Raw genomic sequence first — 20674 nt, forward strand, 5'->3', positions numbered from 1 at the left:
CACCGGATTACAATCCGACCCGGCTATATTAATTAATGCTAATTTGTCACAACACCTGGGATTCGACATCCCAATTGATTACCTACACCATAGGCACTTCCCAGCATGGTTGCCCTTCAGGATTCACTCGTGTTGCTCCTTCGTATTTTTTTCTAAGCTTATTCTGTTTTTTTCCTCCTTCCTTCTTTTTCTATGTTCCTCATTTCAACATGCATTCTCCTCAGGCAACACATCTCTATCTCCTGATGATGATCCGACTATTTTCTATGGGATCGAAACGTCGTCAAATCTAGCACCTTGACACCAAATGTGTTCAATATAATCATTATATATTGGTGCAATGGTGCTTTTACTATGTTCTTTGGCCTAATTATTATTTGTATTTTGGCCATGTTTGTTTCTTTATGCCTCACGCCGCACGGCTCGCCAGCGGTGCCCCCTCGCTGCTGCTTGTTGTCCCTGCATCGTTTTTGGCCCGTTTTTTCATGCTCACTGCTTCTTTTTCTGTACTTGCTCCCTTTTAGCCCGATTTTTCGTGCCCACTGTATCTTTGTTCCTGTACTTGTGTTTTTAACTCCTGCATTGTATTCACTTGTGCTTTTGTTTTGTTTAGCGTGCCTCGCTAATCCCTCTGGTGCCCCCACCCGCTCCCCGCCGCTGCTCCATCGCGGCCCGCCCCCTTTTCCTTCTGTACCCGATTGGCCGCCCCTCTCCCGCCTCCCAGTTGCTCCACCCTCCCACTTGGCCTCATATGGAGCCCGCACGGCGCAGGTAAGTGTGACCTGACCTCAGGACACCCCCCACGCCGCAAGGCAAGCCAGCAGTACCCCCTCGCTGCTGCTCGTCGTTTAGCGTGCCTTGCTAATCCCTCTGGTGCCCCCACCCGCTCCATCGCAGCCCCGCCCCCTTTTTCCTTCTGTACCCAAGTGGCCGCCCTGCCCCCGCCTCCCAGCTGCTCCGCCCTCCCACTTCGCCTCATATGGAGCCAGCGCGTACGCGCAGCGGTCACGCGCAGCGGGCGCTCCGATTGTGCACCGAAGGCGTGCCAAAGGCAAGCCCGTCTACGCCAGTCCGCGCCTGGACCGCGCCCAACGCCAGGACCCCTGGCCCCCGAAGATGCCAGCCCACACGACGGACTTACGACACCGCCACCCTCAACGCACTCAACGCCGGACGGAACCCCGCCTGCTACCGAGCCACCCCAAAACGCGCCCACAGACCCTTCACCTGCCAAACCTGCAAGTTCACCTGCCTCCGGACCTGCACCGCACCCGCCAAGCCGAACACCAGCAACAACCACCTCAAGTGCATCCTGCTCAACACCCGCTCCGTCCACAGACACACCGTCGAACTCTGGAACCTCCTCGACACAACATCGCCAGACGTCACCTTCCTCACAGAAACCTGGATGAACGCCTCCTCAGCGCCCGACATCAACACAGCCATCCCGGACTGATACAAGATCACCCGGAGGGACCGCGTCAACCAGACCGGAGGAGGCATTGCCATCGTACACAAGAACACCATCCGCATCACGACCAACTCCGACACCTTCACCGCCGCCGAGCACCTCCACTTCCAGATATGCACCGACCCAAAGACCACCCTCAGAGGCACCCTCATCTACAGACCCCCGGGACCACGCACACAATTCAGCGAAGACATCGCAGACTTCATCAGCCCGCACGCCCTCCCCTCCGCTGACTACATCCTCCTAGGGGACCTCAACTTCCACCTGGAGAACAACAAGGACTGCAACACCACCACCCTGCTGGACAACCTCGCCAACCTCGGACTCAAGCAACTGGTGAACACCCCCACCCACTACGCCGGCCACACGCTTGACCCCGTCTTCTCTTCCAGCAAGCACGTCTCCTTCAGCCACTCGACCGGACTTCATTGGACTGACCACAGCTGCGTCCACTTCAGCTTCAGAAGAACCACGACCCACCACCACCCGCAACAGGTTCCTCGCCGGAGCTGGACCAAGATCACCACCGAGCAGCTCACCACCTCCCTCAGCCAGAACCCTCCCACCAGCAAAACGGACCCCAACGAAGCAGCCAGCAACCTCATACAGTGGCTAACCGCCTGCACCGACGACCTCGCACCACTGAAGAACACTCCCAGCAGACCCGGCAGCAAGAAAGCCCCCTGGTTCACCGACGAACTCAAGGACTCCAAGAAGAACTGCCGGACCCTCGAGAAAGCCTTGCCCCACGACCAGACCACAGACAACATGACCGCCCTCAAGCACGCCACCCGCAAGCACCACCAGCTGATCCGCACCACCAAGAAGACAGCATTCAAAGAAAGACTGGACAACAACGCCCACAACAGCAAGGAACTCTTCAGCATCGTCAAAGAGCTCTCCAACCCCAGCGCCGGAAACAACGACATCACTCCTTCACAAGACCTCTGCGACTCACTCGCCACGCTCTTCCACCGCAAGATCGCTGACATACACAACAGCTTCGGCGCACCAACCACGCACCCAACCGCCGAACCAACGCCCCCCACCATCACCCTCTGCGCCTGGACCCCGGTCAGCACCGAAGACACCACCCGCACGATGAACACCATCCACTCCGGATCTCCAACCGACCCCTGCCACCACCACGTCTTCAACAAGGCCGACTCCATCATCGCACCCCAACTCCGGGACATCATCAACACCTCCTTCCACACCACCACCTTCCCGGAGAGCTGGAAGCACGCCGAGCTCAGCGCCCTCCTGAAGAAACCAACAGCGGATCCCACCGGATCCCACCGACCTCAAGAACTTCCGCCCCATCTCGCTCCTCCCTTTTCCTGCCAAAGTCATCGAGAAGACCGTCAACAGACAGGTCGCCGCCTTCCTCGAGACGAACTGATCCCTCGACCCCTCGCAGTCCAGTTTTCGAGCAAACCACAGCACCGAGACCGCACTGATCGCAGCCACCGATGACATTAGATCCCTGCTTGACAACGGAGAAACAGCGGCCCTCATCCTCCTGGACCTCTCGGCAGCGTTCGACACTGTCTGCCACCGCACCCTAGTACAGCGCCTCAGCAACATCGGGCTCCAAGAGAAGGCACTGAAGTGGATCATCTCGTTCCTCGCCGGAAGAACACAGAGAGTCCGCCTCCTCCATTCAGATCCGACGCCACCGAAGTCATCTGTGGCGTACCACAAGGATCATCACTCAGCCCAACCCTCTTCAACATCTACATGAGCCCCCTCGCAGCCATCGCACGGCAACACAACCTCAACATCATCTCCTACGCTGACGACACCCAGCTGATCCTCTCCCTCACCAGCGACCCCACCACCGCCAGAACCAACCTCCAGGAAGGGATGAAAGACGTCGCCGAATGGATGAAGAACAGCTGCCTGAAACTGAACCCAGACAAGACGGAAGTCCTCATCCTGGGATCATCGCCCTCCGCCTGGGATGACTCCTGGTGGCCCCCTGCCCTGGGCACCACTCCCAAGCCAACGGACCACGCACGCAACCTGGGCTTCATCCTGGACTCCTCCCTCTCGATGACCAGACAAGTCAACGCCGTCTCATCATCATGCTTCAACACCCTGAGCATGCTCCGTAAGATCTTCCGATGGATCCCCACCGAAACCAGGAGGATGGTCACCCAGGCACTCGTCACCAGCCGAATGGACTACGGGAACACCCTCTACGCCGGAACCACAGCCAAACTTCAGAAAAGACTCCAACGCATCCAGAACGCCTCCGCACGACTCGTCCTGGACATCCCCTGACACAGCCACATCTCCGGCCACCTGAGAGACCTGCACTGGCTCCCCGTCAGCAAGAGGATCACGTTCAGGCTCCTCACCCACGCATACAAGGCTCTCCACGACCTGGGCCCCATGTACCTCAACAACCGCCTGACCTTCTACACGCCCACCCGCCAGCTACGATCGACCAGCCTCGCCCTCGCTGCCGTACCACGCATCCGCAGAGCCACCGCCGGAGGAAGATCCTTTTCCTACCTGGCAGCCAAGACTTGGAACTCCCTCCCCATCCACCTTCGGCTGACCCAGGGCCATCTCTCCTTCAGGAAGCAACTCAAGACCTGGCTCTTCAAGCAGTAACGGACCCCTCTCTCCCAGCGCCTTGAGACCCTTCCGGGTGAGTAGCGCGCTATACAAATGCTATGATTGATTGATTGATTGATTGATTGAGTTCTTCTAACCCCATTTCTTGTCAGTACCACACTTTCCTTTATGTTTTATTTTGATGTTCTTTGTATTGAAATTTAAAACGGTTATTTTCCCATACTAACTACATGACACAGTCTTTATTATACCTCTGTGTTGATTTGTTTTACTTACCTGTGTTGAAAGGGACCACTGTTCCTTTATAATTACTCTTAACCTAGGCCCCTCTCAGATCCATTGAGTTCCCTTGTCTCTTGTAAGTTTGCACATGAGATAGACAGCACGCTTTGCTCAGGTCTGATTTTGCTCTTGCTCTGCAAGACTGTCTCCCAAGATTGTTTGCTTGGGCAGAACTGTGCAGGTTTGGTAAGTAGAGATGCAGTTTTCGTATTTTACCTAATGCCACGCTTGTCTATCAGGTGAAAGGCACTTGATGGGCAGGGGGAGAAGCTCTTGCACAAGGAACAAATGATTGACGGAATGCTGAACAATGCAAACATTCACCTCCAGTCACAAAGATCTGGGTTTAATCCATCATTCTTTTGCCACCTCAGTTTGGACCCAGCCTCATGGGAACAGTCCAGCCCGACCTGCCAAGCCAGAAGAGCAGCACTGCCATAATACTTCTATAGCACCAAACAAGTAGTATTTCCACCACTACAGGGCACTTTTGACCTTGTTTGTATGCCAAATGTTTCACACGCCAAAACAGGAAAAAGTGTGTTTTCTATGCTCAGTTGATTTTACCAGATTAGCCCTAACAGTGCAACACTTGAGAGAGTAAATAGACAGGAATCAGAAAAATTGTCAGACTAAAAATGTATACTTATTCAGATCTGTACAAGAAACAGCAGAGCAAGAATGAAGGGCAAATTTCAGTGAATGGCTGGCCGCATAAAAGGGAACTGATGTAGTGACTACTCTGGCAAGGGTGGTCTATGGAGCTCTCCATCTCGTTTGGACACATGCTGCAATGTGGCTCATGCAGAATGCACAATGGACAATACAGCTCCCTGAATGACAGCAGCGGCTGCACCTGGAGACAAAACACAGACAATTTCTCACCTCTGAGCAGCTGGAGCTCAGCTGTCCCATTTATTCCACAGAGCGACTCTGACCAAAGTGGCTTGTATGTAGGCCTGGGCGAAGCACTACGCTACGCTCGCGTAGTTTGCGAAGTTCGCGCTACTTCGCGCTACGCGAACTGCACGTAGCACAGTGCGAACACGCGTAGCGTAGTGTTGCGTAGTGCTGCGGTCATTTTTTGCTTGCTCGCGGTCCTCAACGTCAAGTTGGCGACCGCGAGCAAGCAAAATGACATCCTGGCGAGACTTTTTCCTTGTTCGCGATCGCGAGCATGGAAAATGAACCTCCCGGCGAGATTCCCAACGCGAGAAGGTCAGGTTTCTCATTGCGAGGGGTCGCGTATGCTCGCGACCGCTCGCAATGAGAAACTACCAGTTCGCGTTGAGAAAGCTGCAGCTCGAGTAAAAATCTACTCGAGCAGCAGAAAACTACAGCTCGCACTGTGCAAGATGCCATTTTCAATGATTGCACAGTGCCGGTTGCTTGTCCGCACTGTGCAATCATTGAAAACAACATCTTGCACAGTGCGAACATGTTACTTCGCAGTTCGCGAAGTGCTACGCGTAGCTCGCGTAGTGCGAACTTCACTTTGCGTAGCTTCGCGAAGTGCTACTTCGCGAACTACGCCCACCCTTACTTGTATGCCTTAAAGAAAAAAAAAAATACAGGCCTCGGAGGATCCCAGAGACAAGCTCCCTTCATCTCTTTGTGATTAAACAGGTGAAAGAGTAGCAAGAGCCTGAACAAACAAGCAACAAACCATGTGGGACAGGGGGTCAAGAAAAAGGAGCAAAGTAACAGAGGAAACTGACGACGGAGGAAGCAGCTGCAAGGGAGAAGAACCTCAAACGAGCTCTGTGCATGTAAAACCTTTAAAAAGTAGTTCCACAAAAGCGGATGATAACAGTACTTGGGTGCCAGGAAACTGATAAGAGAAGTACAGGAGGAAAACACGAGGAACAACAGGAAACAGTATGCTACAGACCATTAGAAACTGAGGAAAAGTAAGTGGCAAGCAAAGGATCCTAAGAAAAGCAAGGGGCCGGATGTAAGACCCTTTTAAGATTTATATTAAATAGAATACATTTCACAAGCACAGCACAAGCGCTGTGCATGTGAAACCTAAAAAAGGTACCTGTTGCCCTTTAATGGATTTGCTCTTGTGTAATTGTGTGCCTCAACAGCATCTTAATATGCAGAAGTAATCTGCAAAAAGGAGTGGGACGTGAGGGGATCACATGGAGGGTTTGTGAACTCGCACAACCCTGTAATATTGTGGACATGCATAAATCTTTTAGAGTTAGAAGGGGAACAGAAAGCTCAATGATTTCCTGGGGGTGAAGAGCAGAAGTCTCTCCACAGGAAAAAGTACATTTGCGCTTTGGGCTACTAATCCTAAATGTGAGGTTCCCAAAAGTTTAACATGTAGATCTGTGCACCAGAGTTTCTCAGTGGGTGTAAGTTGATGGCTACCTGTAGGCCAGAGTGAAGACATTGTTAGCTAGCCTGCTCTGATAAACGTCCAAGCAGTTGTTGTAACAGGAGGCTGTGTGCCAGGCAAGGACTGGGCATGTACTGCACTTGTTGTTCTAACTTCTCCCTCTTATTTGTTTCAGAAGCTCAAAGGTGATGATAATCACACCCTGGCTGGCTCCTGTGGTGTGGACTGGGACTTTCAACAGAGACATTCTGAACCAGCAGTTTAAGGAAAAGAATTGCACCATAGGCCTGAGCGTGTTTGCACTTGGCAGGTAGGCTCAGATGTGAAACTATTCCTTTTGCATTGTATTAATATGATTCATGTGCAATCAGAATCTTGAAGGGAGAAGGTGAGTGCATTCACAGGATACACACCACATCTGCAACTTTGAGCGCCTGGAGAAAAATGGCGAGTTTTGAGTTTGTAGAAAGGTTCAGATCATAAAGCACTGAATATCTTGTTTCTGAAAAAGTCACAAATAACCCTATCCAAGAGTCTCTTACCTAATGAAACCACATGCTAGATACAGTGCTTTCTGGTACTTCTGGGGCCAATGGTAGTACCATGTCAAGTGTGGCATAATTAGGGGTTGGGCAAAGCCGGGGTTATCGCTAGCACTGTATTCATTGGGACCACTGATTTGAAACCGGATTGGTTTAATATCTGGGATTTTCTCAGCGTCTTTTGAGCAGTTTCTTTACATCCAGTGTAAAGCATCTGTTCTGGGAGATGGGGCATTGATTAGTTCATACGCTGTGAATACTCAGCACTTGACCTTCTGACTCTCAACATGTGGGCGGAGTCAAAGCTCTTCTCTAGTGATGCTCACAAAATTGTCTGACTGCTGCGCAGTCCAATCCAGAGCATAAAAAGGGATGGGCTGCTTACTTATCTCCAAAATGCTGTGTCCTGATGTGCTCAATAAGAAAGAATCTAGCAAGAGATCTTGATTTGTAAGAGGTTGTTTGGCTCCATTTTACAAACTAAGTGGAAACTGTAGGATGCCTACCATCCCAAAGAAACCACAGTGATGATGCATCATTGATAGCTGGTTGCCATGACTGGCCCACGGTCACAGTAGTCCCTGGATCACCCAGCTTTGTTCCTGCTGCTTCGTCGCCCGTACTCCATTTGAAACTGTAAAGGTTTTCCCCACACTGAGCCTGTTAAAGCACCCTCTCCCCCTTATGTGACTGAAACCTGAAGACACAAAAGTGATTCATTCTTACAAGCCAGCTCTATCTATGGATCCTGCCAACAGATGGGAGAGAGATTGCAGATACTTGCCAGATCAGTGCCGGTGTGTCACAGTTAGTAAGGCTAGAATCTCTTAATGCTTGTATTTCCCTCCAGAACCATACTGGGCAATTTTGCTACTTCCTCCTCACATCGCTTTTTAAGAATTTTAAACACAGGTGAAGATATAGAATGTCCATATATTATTACCCTGGGTATTTTTGTGTTGTGAGCTACATGACCACACTTATAAGGGATTTACGCTTAACAGAAATAAAGTTTTTTGTTTATTAAAAAAAATGACACTAGCTGGACATTTATCACAAAAGATGGGGCATGCGCTGTCTCTTCGAGACATGCTGTATCTAGAGCATGCGTGATTGCAGGCAGATACAAGTATATGTACACAGCATTACAAGGCAGAAGCAAAAAGGGTAGACTCCCGGTGTTCTTTCAAAAGTGCTCATGGCATCATATATTTAAATTCACAGTTTATACAAAACAGTTATAGCAGCACTGTGGGCATAAATTGTGAAGGCAACCCAAGAAAACTTTGTGCACGTTGTGCTCGTGATACAATGAGTGACGGCGCAAGTGACAAGTGGAAAAACACAGCGAAAGACGCAAGGTGACAAGTTGCTGAAAAAAAATATATATAAGAATCAATGGTTCAGTAGATTTAGTTATTTTCAGTGATTAGAAGATATATAACTTTTTATGAACCAGGGTTGAGTATGCTGCTATAAATGTTTTGTATAACTGTGAATTTAAATATATGCCATGAGCACTTTTGAAAGAACACTGGGAGTCTCCCCTTTTTGCTTCTGCCTTGTAATGTCGTGTACATACACTTGTATATGCCTGCCTCATTGAATCCGGTTGAGACATTGTTGTCAATTACGTATACTTACCCAGATCTCAACCCGGTCTATGGGTCATACTCCTGATGTCCTTTACTGGATCTAGAGCATAGGCTTGAACCACCTCCCATGTTTTCTATTGGCTCCTGCTAATGGCTGCTTGTGATTGGTGAATATGGTTAATTCGCCCCGCCAGTTGCTAATTCAGACTCTCCCAGCAGACTGCCCCTGTTATATGTGTTCTTACTTTTCTTGGGTTTCACCTGCACATTTGTGAAATCTATTGTATTGAATATAAATCTTAATAGGGCTTACATCCCACCCTCTTGCTTTCCTGGCTTTTGATTGGTTCCTGTCCTTGTCACTTACCATTTCTCTATTTATATTGCCTGTAGCATATTTTCCTGCATTTACCCATGCTTGTTCCTTGTCTGCTTTGCTTATCAGTTCCCCGTGGCTGAAATACTGTTAAAATCCTCTGTGGTGGAACTATTTTTTACTGAAGTTTTGCCTCTTTTTGCTTTTTCTGGTTGCTGGGATACTTTAAATTAAATTAGCAGATGTATATAGCCCAGTTTATTACCCGAGAGATTAAAGGTATTTCCCAGTATCACAGGATGTTGCACCGCTGTGACTCAAACCTGGCTCACTAGTTTCCTAGTCAGAAGTTGTGGCCGCTGTGTCACATCCTCTCCACTCCTGTGATACTTGATTCCCCTGTTACTAGAATTCGCCTTCAGCCCATACATCACTTTGCTCCTGCCCACACTGCCCTTAATTGAGAAGCAATTAAGCAATCATCTCTTTACAGCACTGACGTATTTCACTTAATCCCACAGACTCAACACCCACTCCAAACCTGTGACCCTGCAAGACTGCTGCTGTCTTGACCCTGGTGGCGCGTAGGGTATGTGTGGCCATTAATACTAGAGATGCTGGGCCCTTGCACGTGAGCATCAGGCGATGTCACGTTTCCTTATGATATTGACTCTGCCTCGCCCTTAGAGCTGAAGTTTTGTGAACAGCAATGCTCTCATTAGCCGAGGTAGGAATTGGCTCTCATATGACATAAACCGCGTGTGGCATGAAGTGCAAGGTCCGCGTACACACGGCTGCCGGTTGATGTTTAAGGTTTACACAGCAGGCTGTATGTGGGGCTTCCTGCATGTGCTGTTAGAGGCACCCTGCACAGGCGACTGAGACGTCCCTGTCCACCACTGGACTTAGAGTATGTGGCAGATTCACGGTTAAAAATTTGATTTCTGTTATGGGAATCTCACTCTTTGAATGGTTTCTTGTGTTCGGTAATCTCCTAGGTGATCGGTGACGAGCCTTGGTGCATACGTTCTTTGCAGCCTGCATGTCAGATCGGCAGTCTTCTGCATGTTTGTTGTTATTGTTTAGACAGGTGGCATTCAAAAAAGATGCTTAGTCAGGCCAGGAAGGCCAATGAGGCTGCAGCACTTCATTTTTACAGGGTAAGCTGTGCAGCCATTGGCACCAGATGTCATCAGCTGGTACCTCAACGCCAGCTCTTGGCTCAGACTGGCTTTGTTCACAAAGCATAGCCACCTCCTTCAGAAATAGAAATTATTAAAATATTTATTTTCAAAACTATTCAGGCTTAAACACCTACTACCAGTTTATTATTTCCAAACACCCTGCAAAGCCAAACAAACAGGTAACCCTCCTCCTTTTCAGGTTCCAAGCTTTCGATGTTTAATTAGATTTTTATGTAAGGTAAACCTTTAAAGGGAAACCTTTATCGTTTTGCGGAGAATCAACGCGTGTGCAGTGGCCAAAGCAGGACCTTGAACCAGGGGCTACCCTTAAATATTGTACCGGACGCCTCCAGCAGCTACTCCTTGCGTTTCCCGCTTCGCGGGAAACACTCGCACAGGGTCCAGCGAGCAGTCTTTTGCGAAGAGACTACACCTCCCACAAGGCAGTGGGGGACCCAGAACACCGCCGGCAACACCCAGAGCAGACCAGGTGATTTAAATCTGCATCAGATACGCACACCGCGGGATGCGCGCGGGACACGCCGGGCTAAGCCCGGGCAAAGGGCGGGCCGTCTGTGGCCGTCCGAGGCTGTGCAAGGCTGGGCTGGGCCACCCCCTTGATAGGTATCTTGTGCCTGTGTGGTTTGCATTGTTTCAGTTAGGTTTCGTATGTCCATAGGTGTATTTGATTCTTTCTGTTTAGAGTGCTCAAGTTAATGTCTACCCGTTCGGGTAAGAGTGTGAGAGGGAGTGCCGGGGGTGGCCCTGGGTGTGTAGCGGGTACCATGGACCAGTTTATCACCCGTGTTGTTACTGTAATTGAGAAGGAAATTGCCATGACAGAGCGGCGCCTTTCTCGGGGGCTTCCTGCTGATAAACGGTCCTCGTTGGGGCCGTTGGCTTTAGTGCCATCCCCAGTACGCTCACTGGATCCTTTGCTGGCTGCCTCACCCCTTTTAGATCACCCACGGGTAGCAGCTCTAAGGGTCAGTTTGGATAAGCTGGAGGATCTAACAGCCACCATACAGCTTAATGTTGAGAATGCTGCACCGGTCCCTCCTCTTAGTGAGCCACAAGTTCCAGAGCTCCCTCCTGCCATTACTCCCAGCATTGGGTTCTCCCTTCCTCAGCCAGTATTGACCATGATGGCAGTAAATAACCCAGCCCTCAATAAAATGAAAAGAACTGTTAGCCCACGCAAAAGTTGCCATGCTAAACTTCACAAGAAGCTTAGGAGGTCAGGTGCCAGGGGGGGGTGGGCTCCAGAGAGAGGGGCAGGGTATTAGTTGCCCTCTGGGGGAGAAAGGGGAGGTATCCCAAGGTACCATAGTAGAGAACTCCTGTGTTGACTTGACGGCTGGTCTTGTTGAGGCTTCACCCTATGATTCTGGTTTAGAGAAAATTATGAACTCATTATTGTTACCGCTTTTTGAGAGTGTTATGGGGCTCTCAGAGCGGCTAGATAGGTTTGAACAGGCAACCCTGGACAATTTTTTCTCCATAAAATCTCTTATAAAATTATATTCAAGAACTAGGGAAGATGATCTCGGGGGGGAACTTGTACCCCGGGGGTCATTTGTATCCCTACAGGGTCTTACCACTGTAGCCGTATCAGCTCCCGGTGTGGTCGTGGATAATGTTCCCATTGTACTCCATGAGGTTATCTCCGGGACCGCCGGGAAGTCAGGGCCAAATAAAACAGATGGCATGGTGCGACCTAAGAAGCCCAAGGCCAGTTCCATCCTAAAAAAAGGGTCTGTGCAGACCAATGTTGCTGCCAGTAGTTGTCCAGTGACCTCATTGAGCCCTATAAATACTATTCGTCCTGTGTCGATCAATGCCAATATTGGTGACTTGATGACAACTCAGACCACACTCTTAGGAATGGAGCTGGATGCGGGGCCGGTCCCTACTGTTAATTTACTACCTGACTGCCAGCCTTATGTGGCAGTCCTTGCTGGGGTCTCAGTCCTTAAGCCAGGATATAAAGAGACTTACGTTGAACTCAGAAACAAAACACTATTCTGGCTTAAGGAAAATAGACCTTTGCCTAGTGCTTTGGGTGGACAGGTTCTGCATGTCAGAAGGGTTAGTTGGTTATGCACTAGGCCGAAAGATATTAGGGGGGACTTCATTATAATTAATTTTGATGACCCTAGGGTTGCCAGCTATGTATGTTGTCCCCCCTCCAGAGAGGGTAGTCTAACTGGAGGTATTGGTGGTATTGGTATGTATGACCTTAGTTATTTTTATCCCCAAAAAATCCCTGTCATGCCAGTCAGACCCCCTGTTTGGGAGAGATGGGAAGGCAGACAAGCCCATCGAAATCGGTCTCAATTTAGCCTGTTCTGGAATGATACATGTCCCCCGTCTAACTGGTCATGCCACGACTATTGACATGCTGTCTGCCAACCTACAGCGAAGCTATTTGCCGTGCCAGAGGAAAATGATTGTGGTAATCTTGCCACAAGCCTGGTGGTCATGAGGCCACCCTCTTTTCTTTCTTCACCTCCTGTCGTCAAGGTCGGCCTTCAAGGCCGGGAGTTCAATGGGCAATCTGAGCCTGTTATCCCCATACTGGAGGCCCCTAGCGGGGAGGGCCTAGCTTTGGGTGCGTTATCTCATTTCCACCCGGGGGACGGCCCTCTTTCAATTGGGTCTTCACTGGGGCAGGCTACAGATGGCATTAGGAGCCTGAAGGTTGTCAGCTGGAATATAGCCGGTCTGGCACGTAACATGGATATTCCCGAATGGAACTTATTTATTGAAACATTCGGGATATGTATGTTCCAGGAAACTTGGTGCCTGGAGCCCCGGCATAAAGTGGGCTTTACTAGCTATTTTGTACCTGCTATCCCATCGCCCGGAGGGAGAGGTCGCCCTTCCAGCGGCCTATTAATCTGGGTAAACATCTCCTTGGGTTATTCTATTCGATCCGTAGCCACTAAGCCCCTTGACCTGCAGAGACTAATAGTTAGAGGGCCATGTGGGGGGAGGGCGCTTGAAATCCTTAATATTTATATTAGAGGGTCTAGGGGCGGTACATCGACATTGTCCCTCACGGGCATCGATGATGAGCTTAGTTCTTGTGGTGTTGACTCGTTTGTTTTACTTGCTGGGGATTTTAATTGTACTTTTGAACCCCTAGCTGTAGAAGATATATTGGGTATCCAGGAGGATGATGCTAGGCGAGGCATCCCCTATCTCTCAGTACCTCCGATTAAGAGATGGACCCAAAGTGCCATTGATCTTAATGCTCTTTCTTTGGAACATGGTATAAGGGCTGTAAACGGCAGAACAAAGTCAGACTCCGGTGGGGCACATACATTCAACAGGGTTGGTCATTCCTCTAGAATTGATTATATCCTGTTGAATTTTAAACTCTGGGGTCATTTGATGGATATGGTGGTCCTTCCTTCTACTGATAGTGACCACAATCCCCTGTCTTTGTCCCTTTCCCCTTTGTGGACCGTAGGGCCTAATGATCAAATTTCTCATGATTGGAAGTCATCTCGTGAAGTATATCCTTCAAATTGTGAGAGGCGGTTAAGATGGAGGAATATTGTTGACAATGAGGATAAGATGCAGGAAGCAAGATCAATTATGGCAAACGTCTTGTCCAGTTTGCATCTTGTCACAATTAGTGCCCACGAGATTTCCACACTGTTCGTCCAAACCACTAAAGCTTTGGGTGATCTTTTTTCAGTCTGTAATGCAAGCTCTAGGGTTTTTAAAACTTGTCGCCCAAAGGGCAACCCTGGCTGGTATTCGCCTGCTTGTCGTAATGCCAAAAGGGAGTTAATTAATGCAGTCAAACTTAAGGATGGTGGTCTGATTCGTACCGCTAGGAAAAGTTGCAGAGGTGTCATCTCCAGGGCTAAGTCAGACTGGGAGAACCAGTTTTGGTGCGATCTGAAACTGGCAAGCTCCGCTAGAGATTCGAAGGGCTTCTGGGAATTGATTAGAGCCAGAGACAAACCTGTGGACTCGCTCATAACATGTAATATTCCTGAGGCCTCGTAGTTCATCCACTTTTCCCACTTATATAATGTAGCAATATATAATAGTCGATGCACCCCTACTAGATCCTCAGGAGCTGAGCCTAGAATTTACGTTTACGGCCAAAGAAGTGGCGGACGTAATTAAGCGTCTTGTTCCCAATAAAGCTGCGGGGCCGGATGGCCTACCTGGGGATCTGCTTTGCGTTAACCCGGTAGTATGGGGGAAACTTATTGCCTCATTACTAAATGCTAGCTTTTCTGACGCAGTTTTCCCAGAATCCTGGAGGGGCGCTGAGGTCGTCCCAATCTTTAAGAAAGGGTGTCGGGAGAACCCTGCTAATTATCGCCCCATAAGCCTTCTAGACTCTTCACAGAAAGTGGCAGGAAAGGTGGTTCTGGGGAGGGTCTTACAGTGGGCAGAGGAGAAGGGTATTCTGTCTGATTTTCAGGCAGGCTTTAGAACAGGTACTGGGACTATTGAGCAAACTTTCCGGTTGTTGATGCTTTTTTGGAAAGTGGTTGTTCTGGGTAAAGGCAGTCTGTATTTGGCATTTATAGATCTGCGGACTGCTTTTGACCTAGTTCCCCGTAACCATCTCTGGAGGGTGCTATCTGGGTTGGGCTTGCCCCCATATTTACTGTCCTTGCTAATTAAGTTGCATTCAGGTAATTACGCGCCGATTAGATGGGGAAATCAGGGCCAAAAGACTTCACGAATACCTGTAAACAGAGGCGTCCGTCAGGGATGTGTATTAGCCCCCACTCTGTTCTCTTTGTATGTTAACGGTGTGGTGGATTTCCTTCTGTAGACCCCTTCAGATGCCCCTTCGTTGGCAGGCAGGAGGGTACCCACCCTTCTGTTTACAGACGACACCCTACTGATCTCGAAGACCCCGGTAGGTTTACAGAACCTCTTAACCAATTTCCAGTCCTTCTGTGACTTGCGGGATTGGAAATTAATACTGACAAGACTAAGTATTTGGTCTTGAATCCCCCAAAGAAGCTTGGTAGGCCACCAACACTAAACTCAGTTCCCCTCGAAAGGGTCAAAGAATTTGATTATTTAGGAATTCGCATCTGTGACACCATGAGATGGAATGGGCACCTCCACAAGATGTTACTGAACCACAAGAGGGTGGCGGGGGCTTTACTTAAAGAAGATCGGGCCTCCTCCCTCAAGCCAATCGCCCCGGTACTTGACATTTATAGGGCAAGAGGCATGAGTGCGGCGCTCTACGGGGCGAAACTTTGGGGTGTGCAAAAGGTGGACCAGTTGACGTGTTCTGAAAATAAATTTCTTAAGGACCTAATGGGGCTTCCTTATAGCACCCCAACCCTTCCACTATTGCTTGATATGGGCAGTTGTCCCATTAGTGACTTGGCAAGGTTGCGTCCTCTCCTTCTTTGGGCCCGTATTTGGAGAGTCCCCGAATTGGCCAGCTACGCAGACAGTTTAAAAGAGATCTTATCGATGCCTGGCTGGTCCAAAATTAGTTGGCTGAGGGAAGTAAAGAGATTAATGACAGATTTGGGTCTAGAAGAAGCTTGGCAGACTAGAACTGCTCCCCCTAAATCTGTTTTGAAGAAATTGTATTGGTGTTGGGTGATAGACGGGCGAAACACCAATTCCAAGCTTTGTAGGTCTACTGCTGAATTTTTACTAGTGAAGGAGATCCCATTCCGCGAGCCCTATCTCGCTATTATAACAAAATCTAGAGATAGGGCATTGTATTTTAAATTTAGAGTTGGTTTACTTCCTGTGGGTGAACTGACTGCTAGGTGGAGGGTCCCAGCCCAGACTACTTCTGTGTGCCCGTATCGTTTGTCAAAGATAGAGACCATTCCTCATTTTTACTTCGAATGCCCCGCTTATGAAGCTCCACGTCGCAGGTGGTTGAAACCTCTCTGTAGAGAGTTAGGCACTAGACACCATAGGGTGGCCCTGCGAATTTTGAAAATGGACCCGCGGCCCCTATATGCCTGCGGCCTGGCGAAGTTTCTAAGCTGGGCATGGTCGATTAGATCAAATAGGCTTTTGAACCTTGTTTAATTCTGGTTTTAAAATTTATACTCTTTTTACGTAATTTATTGGCGCCTTCGTTTTGTGAATTGAATGTATTCTTGTTACGAATTGGCTCCTTTTATTGTTTTAAAAATTGTTTGTGTATTTGTATTGCTTTTTAAGACATGTTTTTCTGTCGAAATAAAGCCATTTGCCTTGCCTTGTAAGGTAGCCAAAGGCTTCTGAGCACTCTTCAATACAAAGAAACAGAAAACCGCATATTCAAAAGAGCATAAAACAAAAAGAACAATAATTGTAACACAAGAGTAACATGATTTTACTGCCCTCAATACACTCCCTAATAATTGCAGTGCCTCTTTTAGTGGCACCGACCTGCACCTTTAAGACTTGTCGCAGCCCCTATATGTGTGTCCACCACTCTCCATACTAGTCTCACTAACTGCGCACACTACATCACTCACACCCAGATACTTACTTGGTTCAGAGCCTGACTAGTCTCCCTGCCCCATCTGGTGCCCCTTTCCTTCTCCTCCGTACCTCCCTTGTTTTGTTTTCAGCATACCACTTCTCCTACTACTGCTCGTTATTGTTGCTTCCTCCCCCATCATTTTGCCTCTTCTCAACCCGCAGTTTTTTTTTTTAACACGGCCTAGGCCGCTGTGCTACATGGCTTAAAAAAAAGCGATATAACACGGTCAATGGTAGTCGTCTCATAGCGCTTTTTTCCTTGACTTTAAGCAGTGTTACACAGTAGCTCACCCTGGGTTGAATCATGCCTGAAACACATTGACAAAACCAACAGATCTCAGATAGGCGAGATCTATTGGCTTTGCCAATGCTTGATTTTGAAAAGCACCGGAGCGCAGCATCTGAAGCGTTTTCTGAAGGGGTCAGGAAGTTGGAGATGTAGTTAGACTGCCATGTGTGCTTCTCCTTCTTTCCAGCTTGTGGCAGGCTTGGTGCTGTGCTGATGTTATCTGCACTATTGTTTATTTACTCAAACTTGTGTGGTATCATTAGTACATCAGGAATTGTCGGCCTCCCTGGTTTGTTAAAGGCTTCACCTAGGAGTTACTTACACCCTAACACAGTGTATTGATGTGTTTACAGGACAACCCTACATGTTTGTGTAGTTTTATAGCCTGTATGCAATTTTGACTTCACTTTCCATGCAGTGTTTCCATTTTTAGCACTTTCCCCCCCAAAAAAACCACAAAGAAAAACAGTATTATTCATGTATTTCTAAAGGCAGAAGTAATTTAAAAATGTGTCTTTAACAATGACTCACTATTAACAGCCAGTACAGTACATATAATCTTTAAACTGTGTTCATAACTGGAGTTGCTTCTTTCTTTCTGTTCCAAATAACCTATAATAAGATATTTAAGTGTGCAATTTTAGTCAGGAGCTGACAACTAATTCCTTTAGGGTTTTTTCCTGGCACAGCTTGTGTGGCAACTTTGGTTGGTAGGGGGGTTCACATTCACTATCTAGGTGCAATTTTAGGTTTTGCCTGCACAGCTTGTGCGTTGTGCTTGTGAAATCTCTTGAATGTAACATTTCTTAAAAGGGAGCTCTCATTACCGAATTATTATGTCCATCCCCTGTTGTGTGGAACTTTTTTTGTTTACTTTCCCTAGCAGCATGCATTGAAACAACTGCGTTACATTCCTGATTACTGTGATGACATGGAGGAGCGTTCATTTGATCTCTACATTTTATGCTGACTTTTTTTGAGTTGAAAGAGCTTTATTAAAGTAATTAGAAAAATGGGTACAATACACTACAAAGCATATAAAACAAGTAGCATTAATTGAACAGCTGAATAAGTAAATTAGTGGAATAGATATCATAAAAGTATTATCATGAATCTAAAAATTTGCCACAAAGAGAAAGCAGTAATAAACTTTGTACCAGAAAGAGTAAATAGCATTTTTCAATTTTGAATTTTACAGAAAAAAGGAAAATCTAAATAGGAAACAGGAAAAGACAGAAAAGACTGAAAAAAACAGAAAGAGGAAAAAAACAAAATGGAAAGGAAGGAAAGTAAAGGAAAAAGAAATTGGAGATATAATACTATCTTCATCTATTATAACAGTAGAACGATAGTCTTATAATATTCACATTGGTATCCAAAAACAGAGTAATAACTGTATAAGTGACATATCCAAGGAATTAGAATAAAAGAGAAAAACTAGAAAAGAATAAAGTACTCATGGTGGCCGATAAACAAAAGAGCTATTTTGAGTACGCAAAGCCAAAGCAGATAAGTAGCTTATAAGTGGAGACCAGAAGGCTTTTTTTCGAATACGTTGTTGAGAAGTTTTGGAAGAATCTCTGTCCACTCTATGATGATAACAAAGAAGGTTCCACCAGGCTGAGAAGGAAACCTTAGAGGCATCCTTCCAATTAGAAGTAATTACCTGAAAAGCAATAGCAATCAACAAGTCCACAAATATACCCACTCTACCGGAACCAATCCATTTAGCAGAATTGCTCCCCAAAAATATGGAGTATATGTCAAAAGAAAATGTAATATTACAAATGGAGGAGATTGATTCACAAACCCGCTTCCCAAAACGTGAAATGTTAGGACAAAGAAAAAAGGAATGCAGAAAGGAGCCGGGAGTGGAGCGACATGCCCAGCAATTTGGGGATAGATGTGAACTATACCTGGAGATTGATAATGGAGTTAAAAATAATCTATGATAAAAATAAAAAAGGGTCTGAGTGGTGCTAGAATTACAAGAGGTGTATGTGTGTCTAAATGGAGTTCCAAGTATGAACGGGAAGGGTGTGTTGTAGATCAGATTCCCATAAAAGCTCAACTCTACTTTTAGTGCGACTAGGAGAAGAAAAATGAAGTATTTGTAAACTTGGGAGGCTTTATTGGAAGGGGAGATAGATAATGGTTCTAACAGAGGATCCTGAGAGGGAAGAGGGGAGATAGTAGAGAAAATTGATCCGATAAGAGCAATCCTAGAGACTCGTATCTGAGCAATGAAGATGTAGATAGGTCAAATGCAGACTGAACCTCTTGAAGAGAAAGACAGCGAGAGTCCTGAAATAATTAACTTGAAAAATCCCCTTGGCCACCGATGCGTTCCAAAAAATAGTACGATTAGATAATTTGATATTTTTGTTATGCCAAATAGAAGAATCTAAATATATCTGTAAGGGAGTATAAGATTTACATTTAATAGGATGAAAAGTTGAAATGAATTTGGAAATCGTTGGATAATTGAAAGAGCGAGGAGGATGAGTAAAATTTGCTAAGAGAGAAAAAGGAAAAGGAGAAATAAGAGATTCCTCCAACTTATACCAAATAGAAGAAGGAACATCATCCGGAAGAGATATATGTGGTAACATTTGGCGAATTAGAAAAAAAGAATGATATTTTTGAAAATTGGGAAAAAGAACGTCACCCCAATCTTTTGGGGCAGAGAGAAGGGCTAAGGAAATACGAGCTTTCCGGCCATTCCATAGAAATTTACTCAGAGTTCCATTAAGTGTTTTGAAAAACTTCAATGGTATTTTAACTGGTAGCATAGATAAATAAAAATAAACAACGGGAAGCATCAACATTTTAATAGTGTCTAACCTACCCCACCACAACAAAAAGCGAGGGGACCATCTTTCTGCCATATTCTTAATTTCGGATAGGACCTTTTCCAAATTAAAGTGAATCGTTCCAGCAAGGGTGGAAGAATATTTAATACCTAAACATGTAATAGTATTAGTATTCCATTTAAAATCAATACCCGCAAACATGCTTTTTAAACCATATTTGTTTAAAGGAAGCACCTTGAATTTAGAAAAATTAAATTTATACCCTGACAAGGCCGCATAAGAAGAAAGAATTTCGGTAAAAGCAGGCATAGAAGTAGAGGGATCAGAAACATATAACATAATATCATCAGCGTAAGCAGTAAACTTAATTTCTACAGACTTATGCGTGAAGCCACGGAAAGTGGGGGAGTGTCGTCAGAAATGAAGAAAGGGTTCAAGAGAAAGGACAATGAGTAACGGAGAGAGAGGACATCCCTGACGAGTACCCCTCTGAAGAGGGAAATAAGAAGATTTTGATCCATTAACAAAGATGGAAGTGGTCGGAGAAGAACATAATAAATTAATAAGGGATAGAATAGAAGGACCAAACCCATGCCATTTAAGGGCACGCATCATACAAAGCCAATGGACGCGGTCGAAAGCTTTTTCCGCATCCAGGGTTCAGGCGGCTACAGGGGAAGAACTTTTAGCGGCAAGATGAATAATATTGAGGAAAGTTCTAGAATTATCAGAAATATTCCTTCCCTTAACAAAACCC

At 46.9% G+C, this 20674-nt stretch overlaps 1 protein-coding gene across 2 annotated transcripts in view; it reads left to right on the plus strand.

The window, feature by feature from the left end:
• The window catches only part of LOC146809832 (histo-blood group ABO system transferase-like), a 944014-nt gene that overhangs the window by 777205 nt on the left and 146135 nt on the right, over positions 1–20674 (plus strand). For both annotated transcript variants that reach the window (XM_085616683.1, XM_085616682.1), the window contains exon 6: positions 6862–6996. In XM_085616683.1, coding sequence (XP_085472809.1) covers positions 6862–6996 — 135 coding nt within the window. The remainder of the gene's footprint in view (positions 1–6861; positions 6997–20674) is intronic.

Source organism: Triturus cristatus, chromosome 7 (genome assembly GCF_964204655.1).
Source record: "Triturus cristatus chromosome 7, aTriCri1.1, whole genome shotgun sequence".
NCBI lineage: Eukaryota > Metazoa > Chordata > Amphibia > Caudata > Salamandridae > Triturus > Triturus cristatus.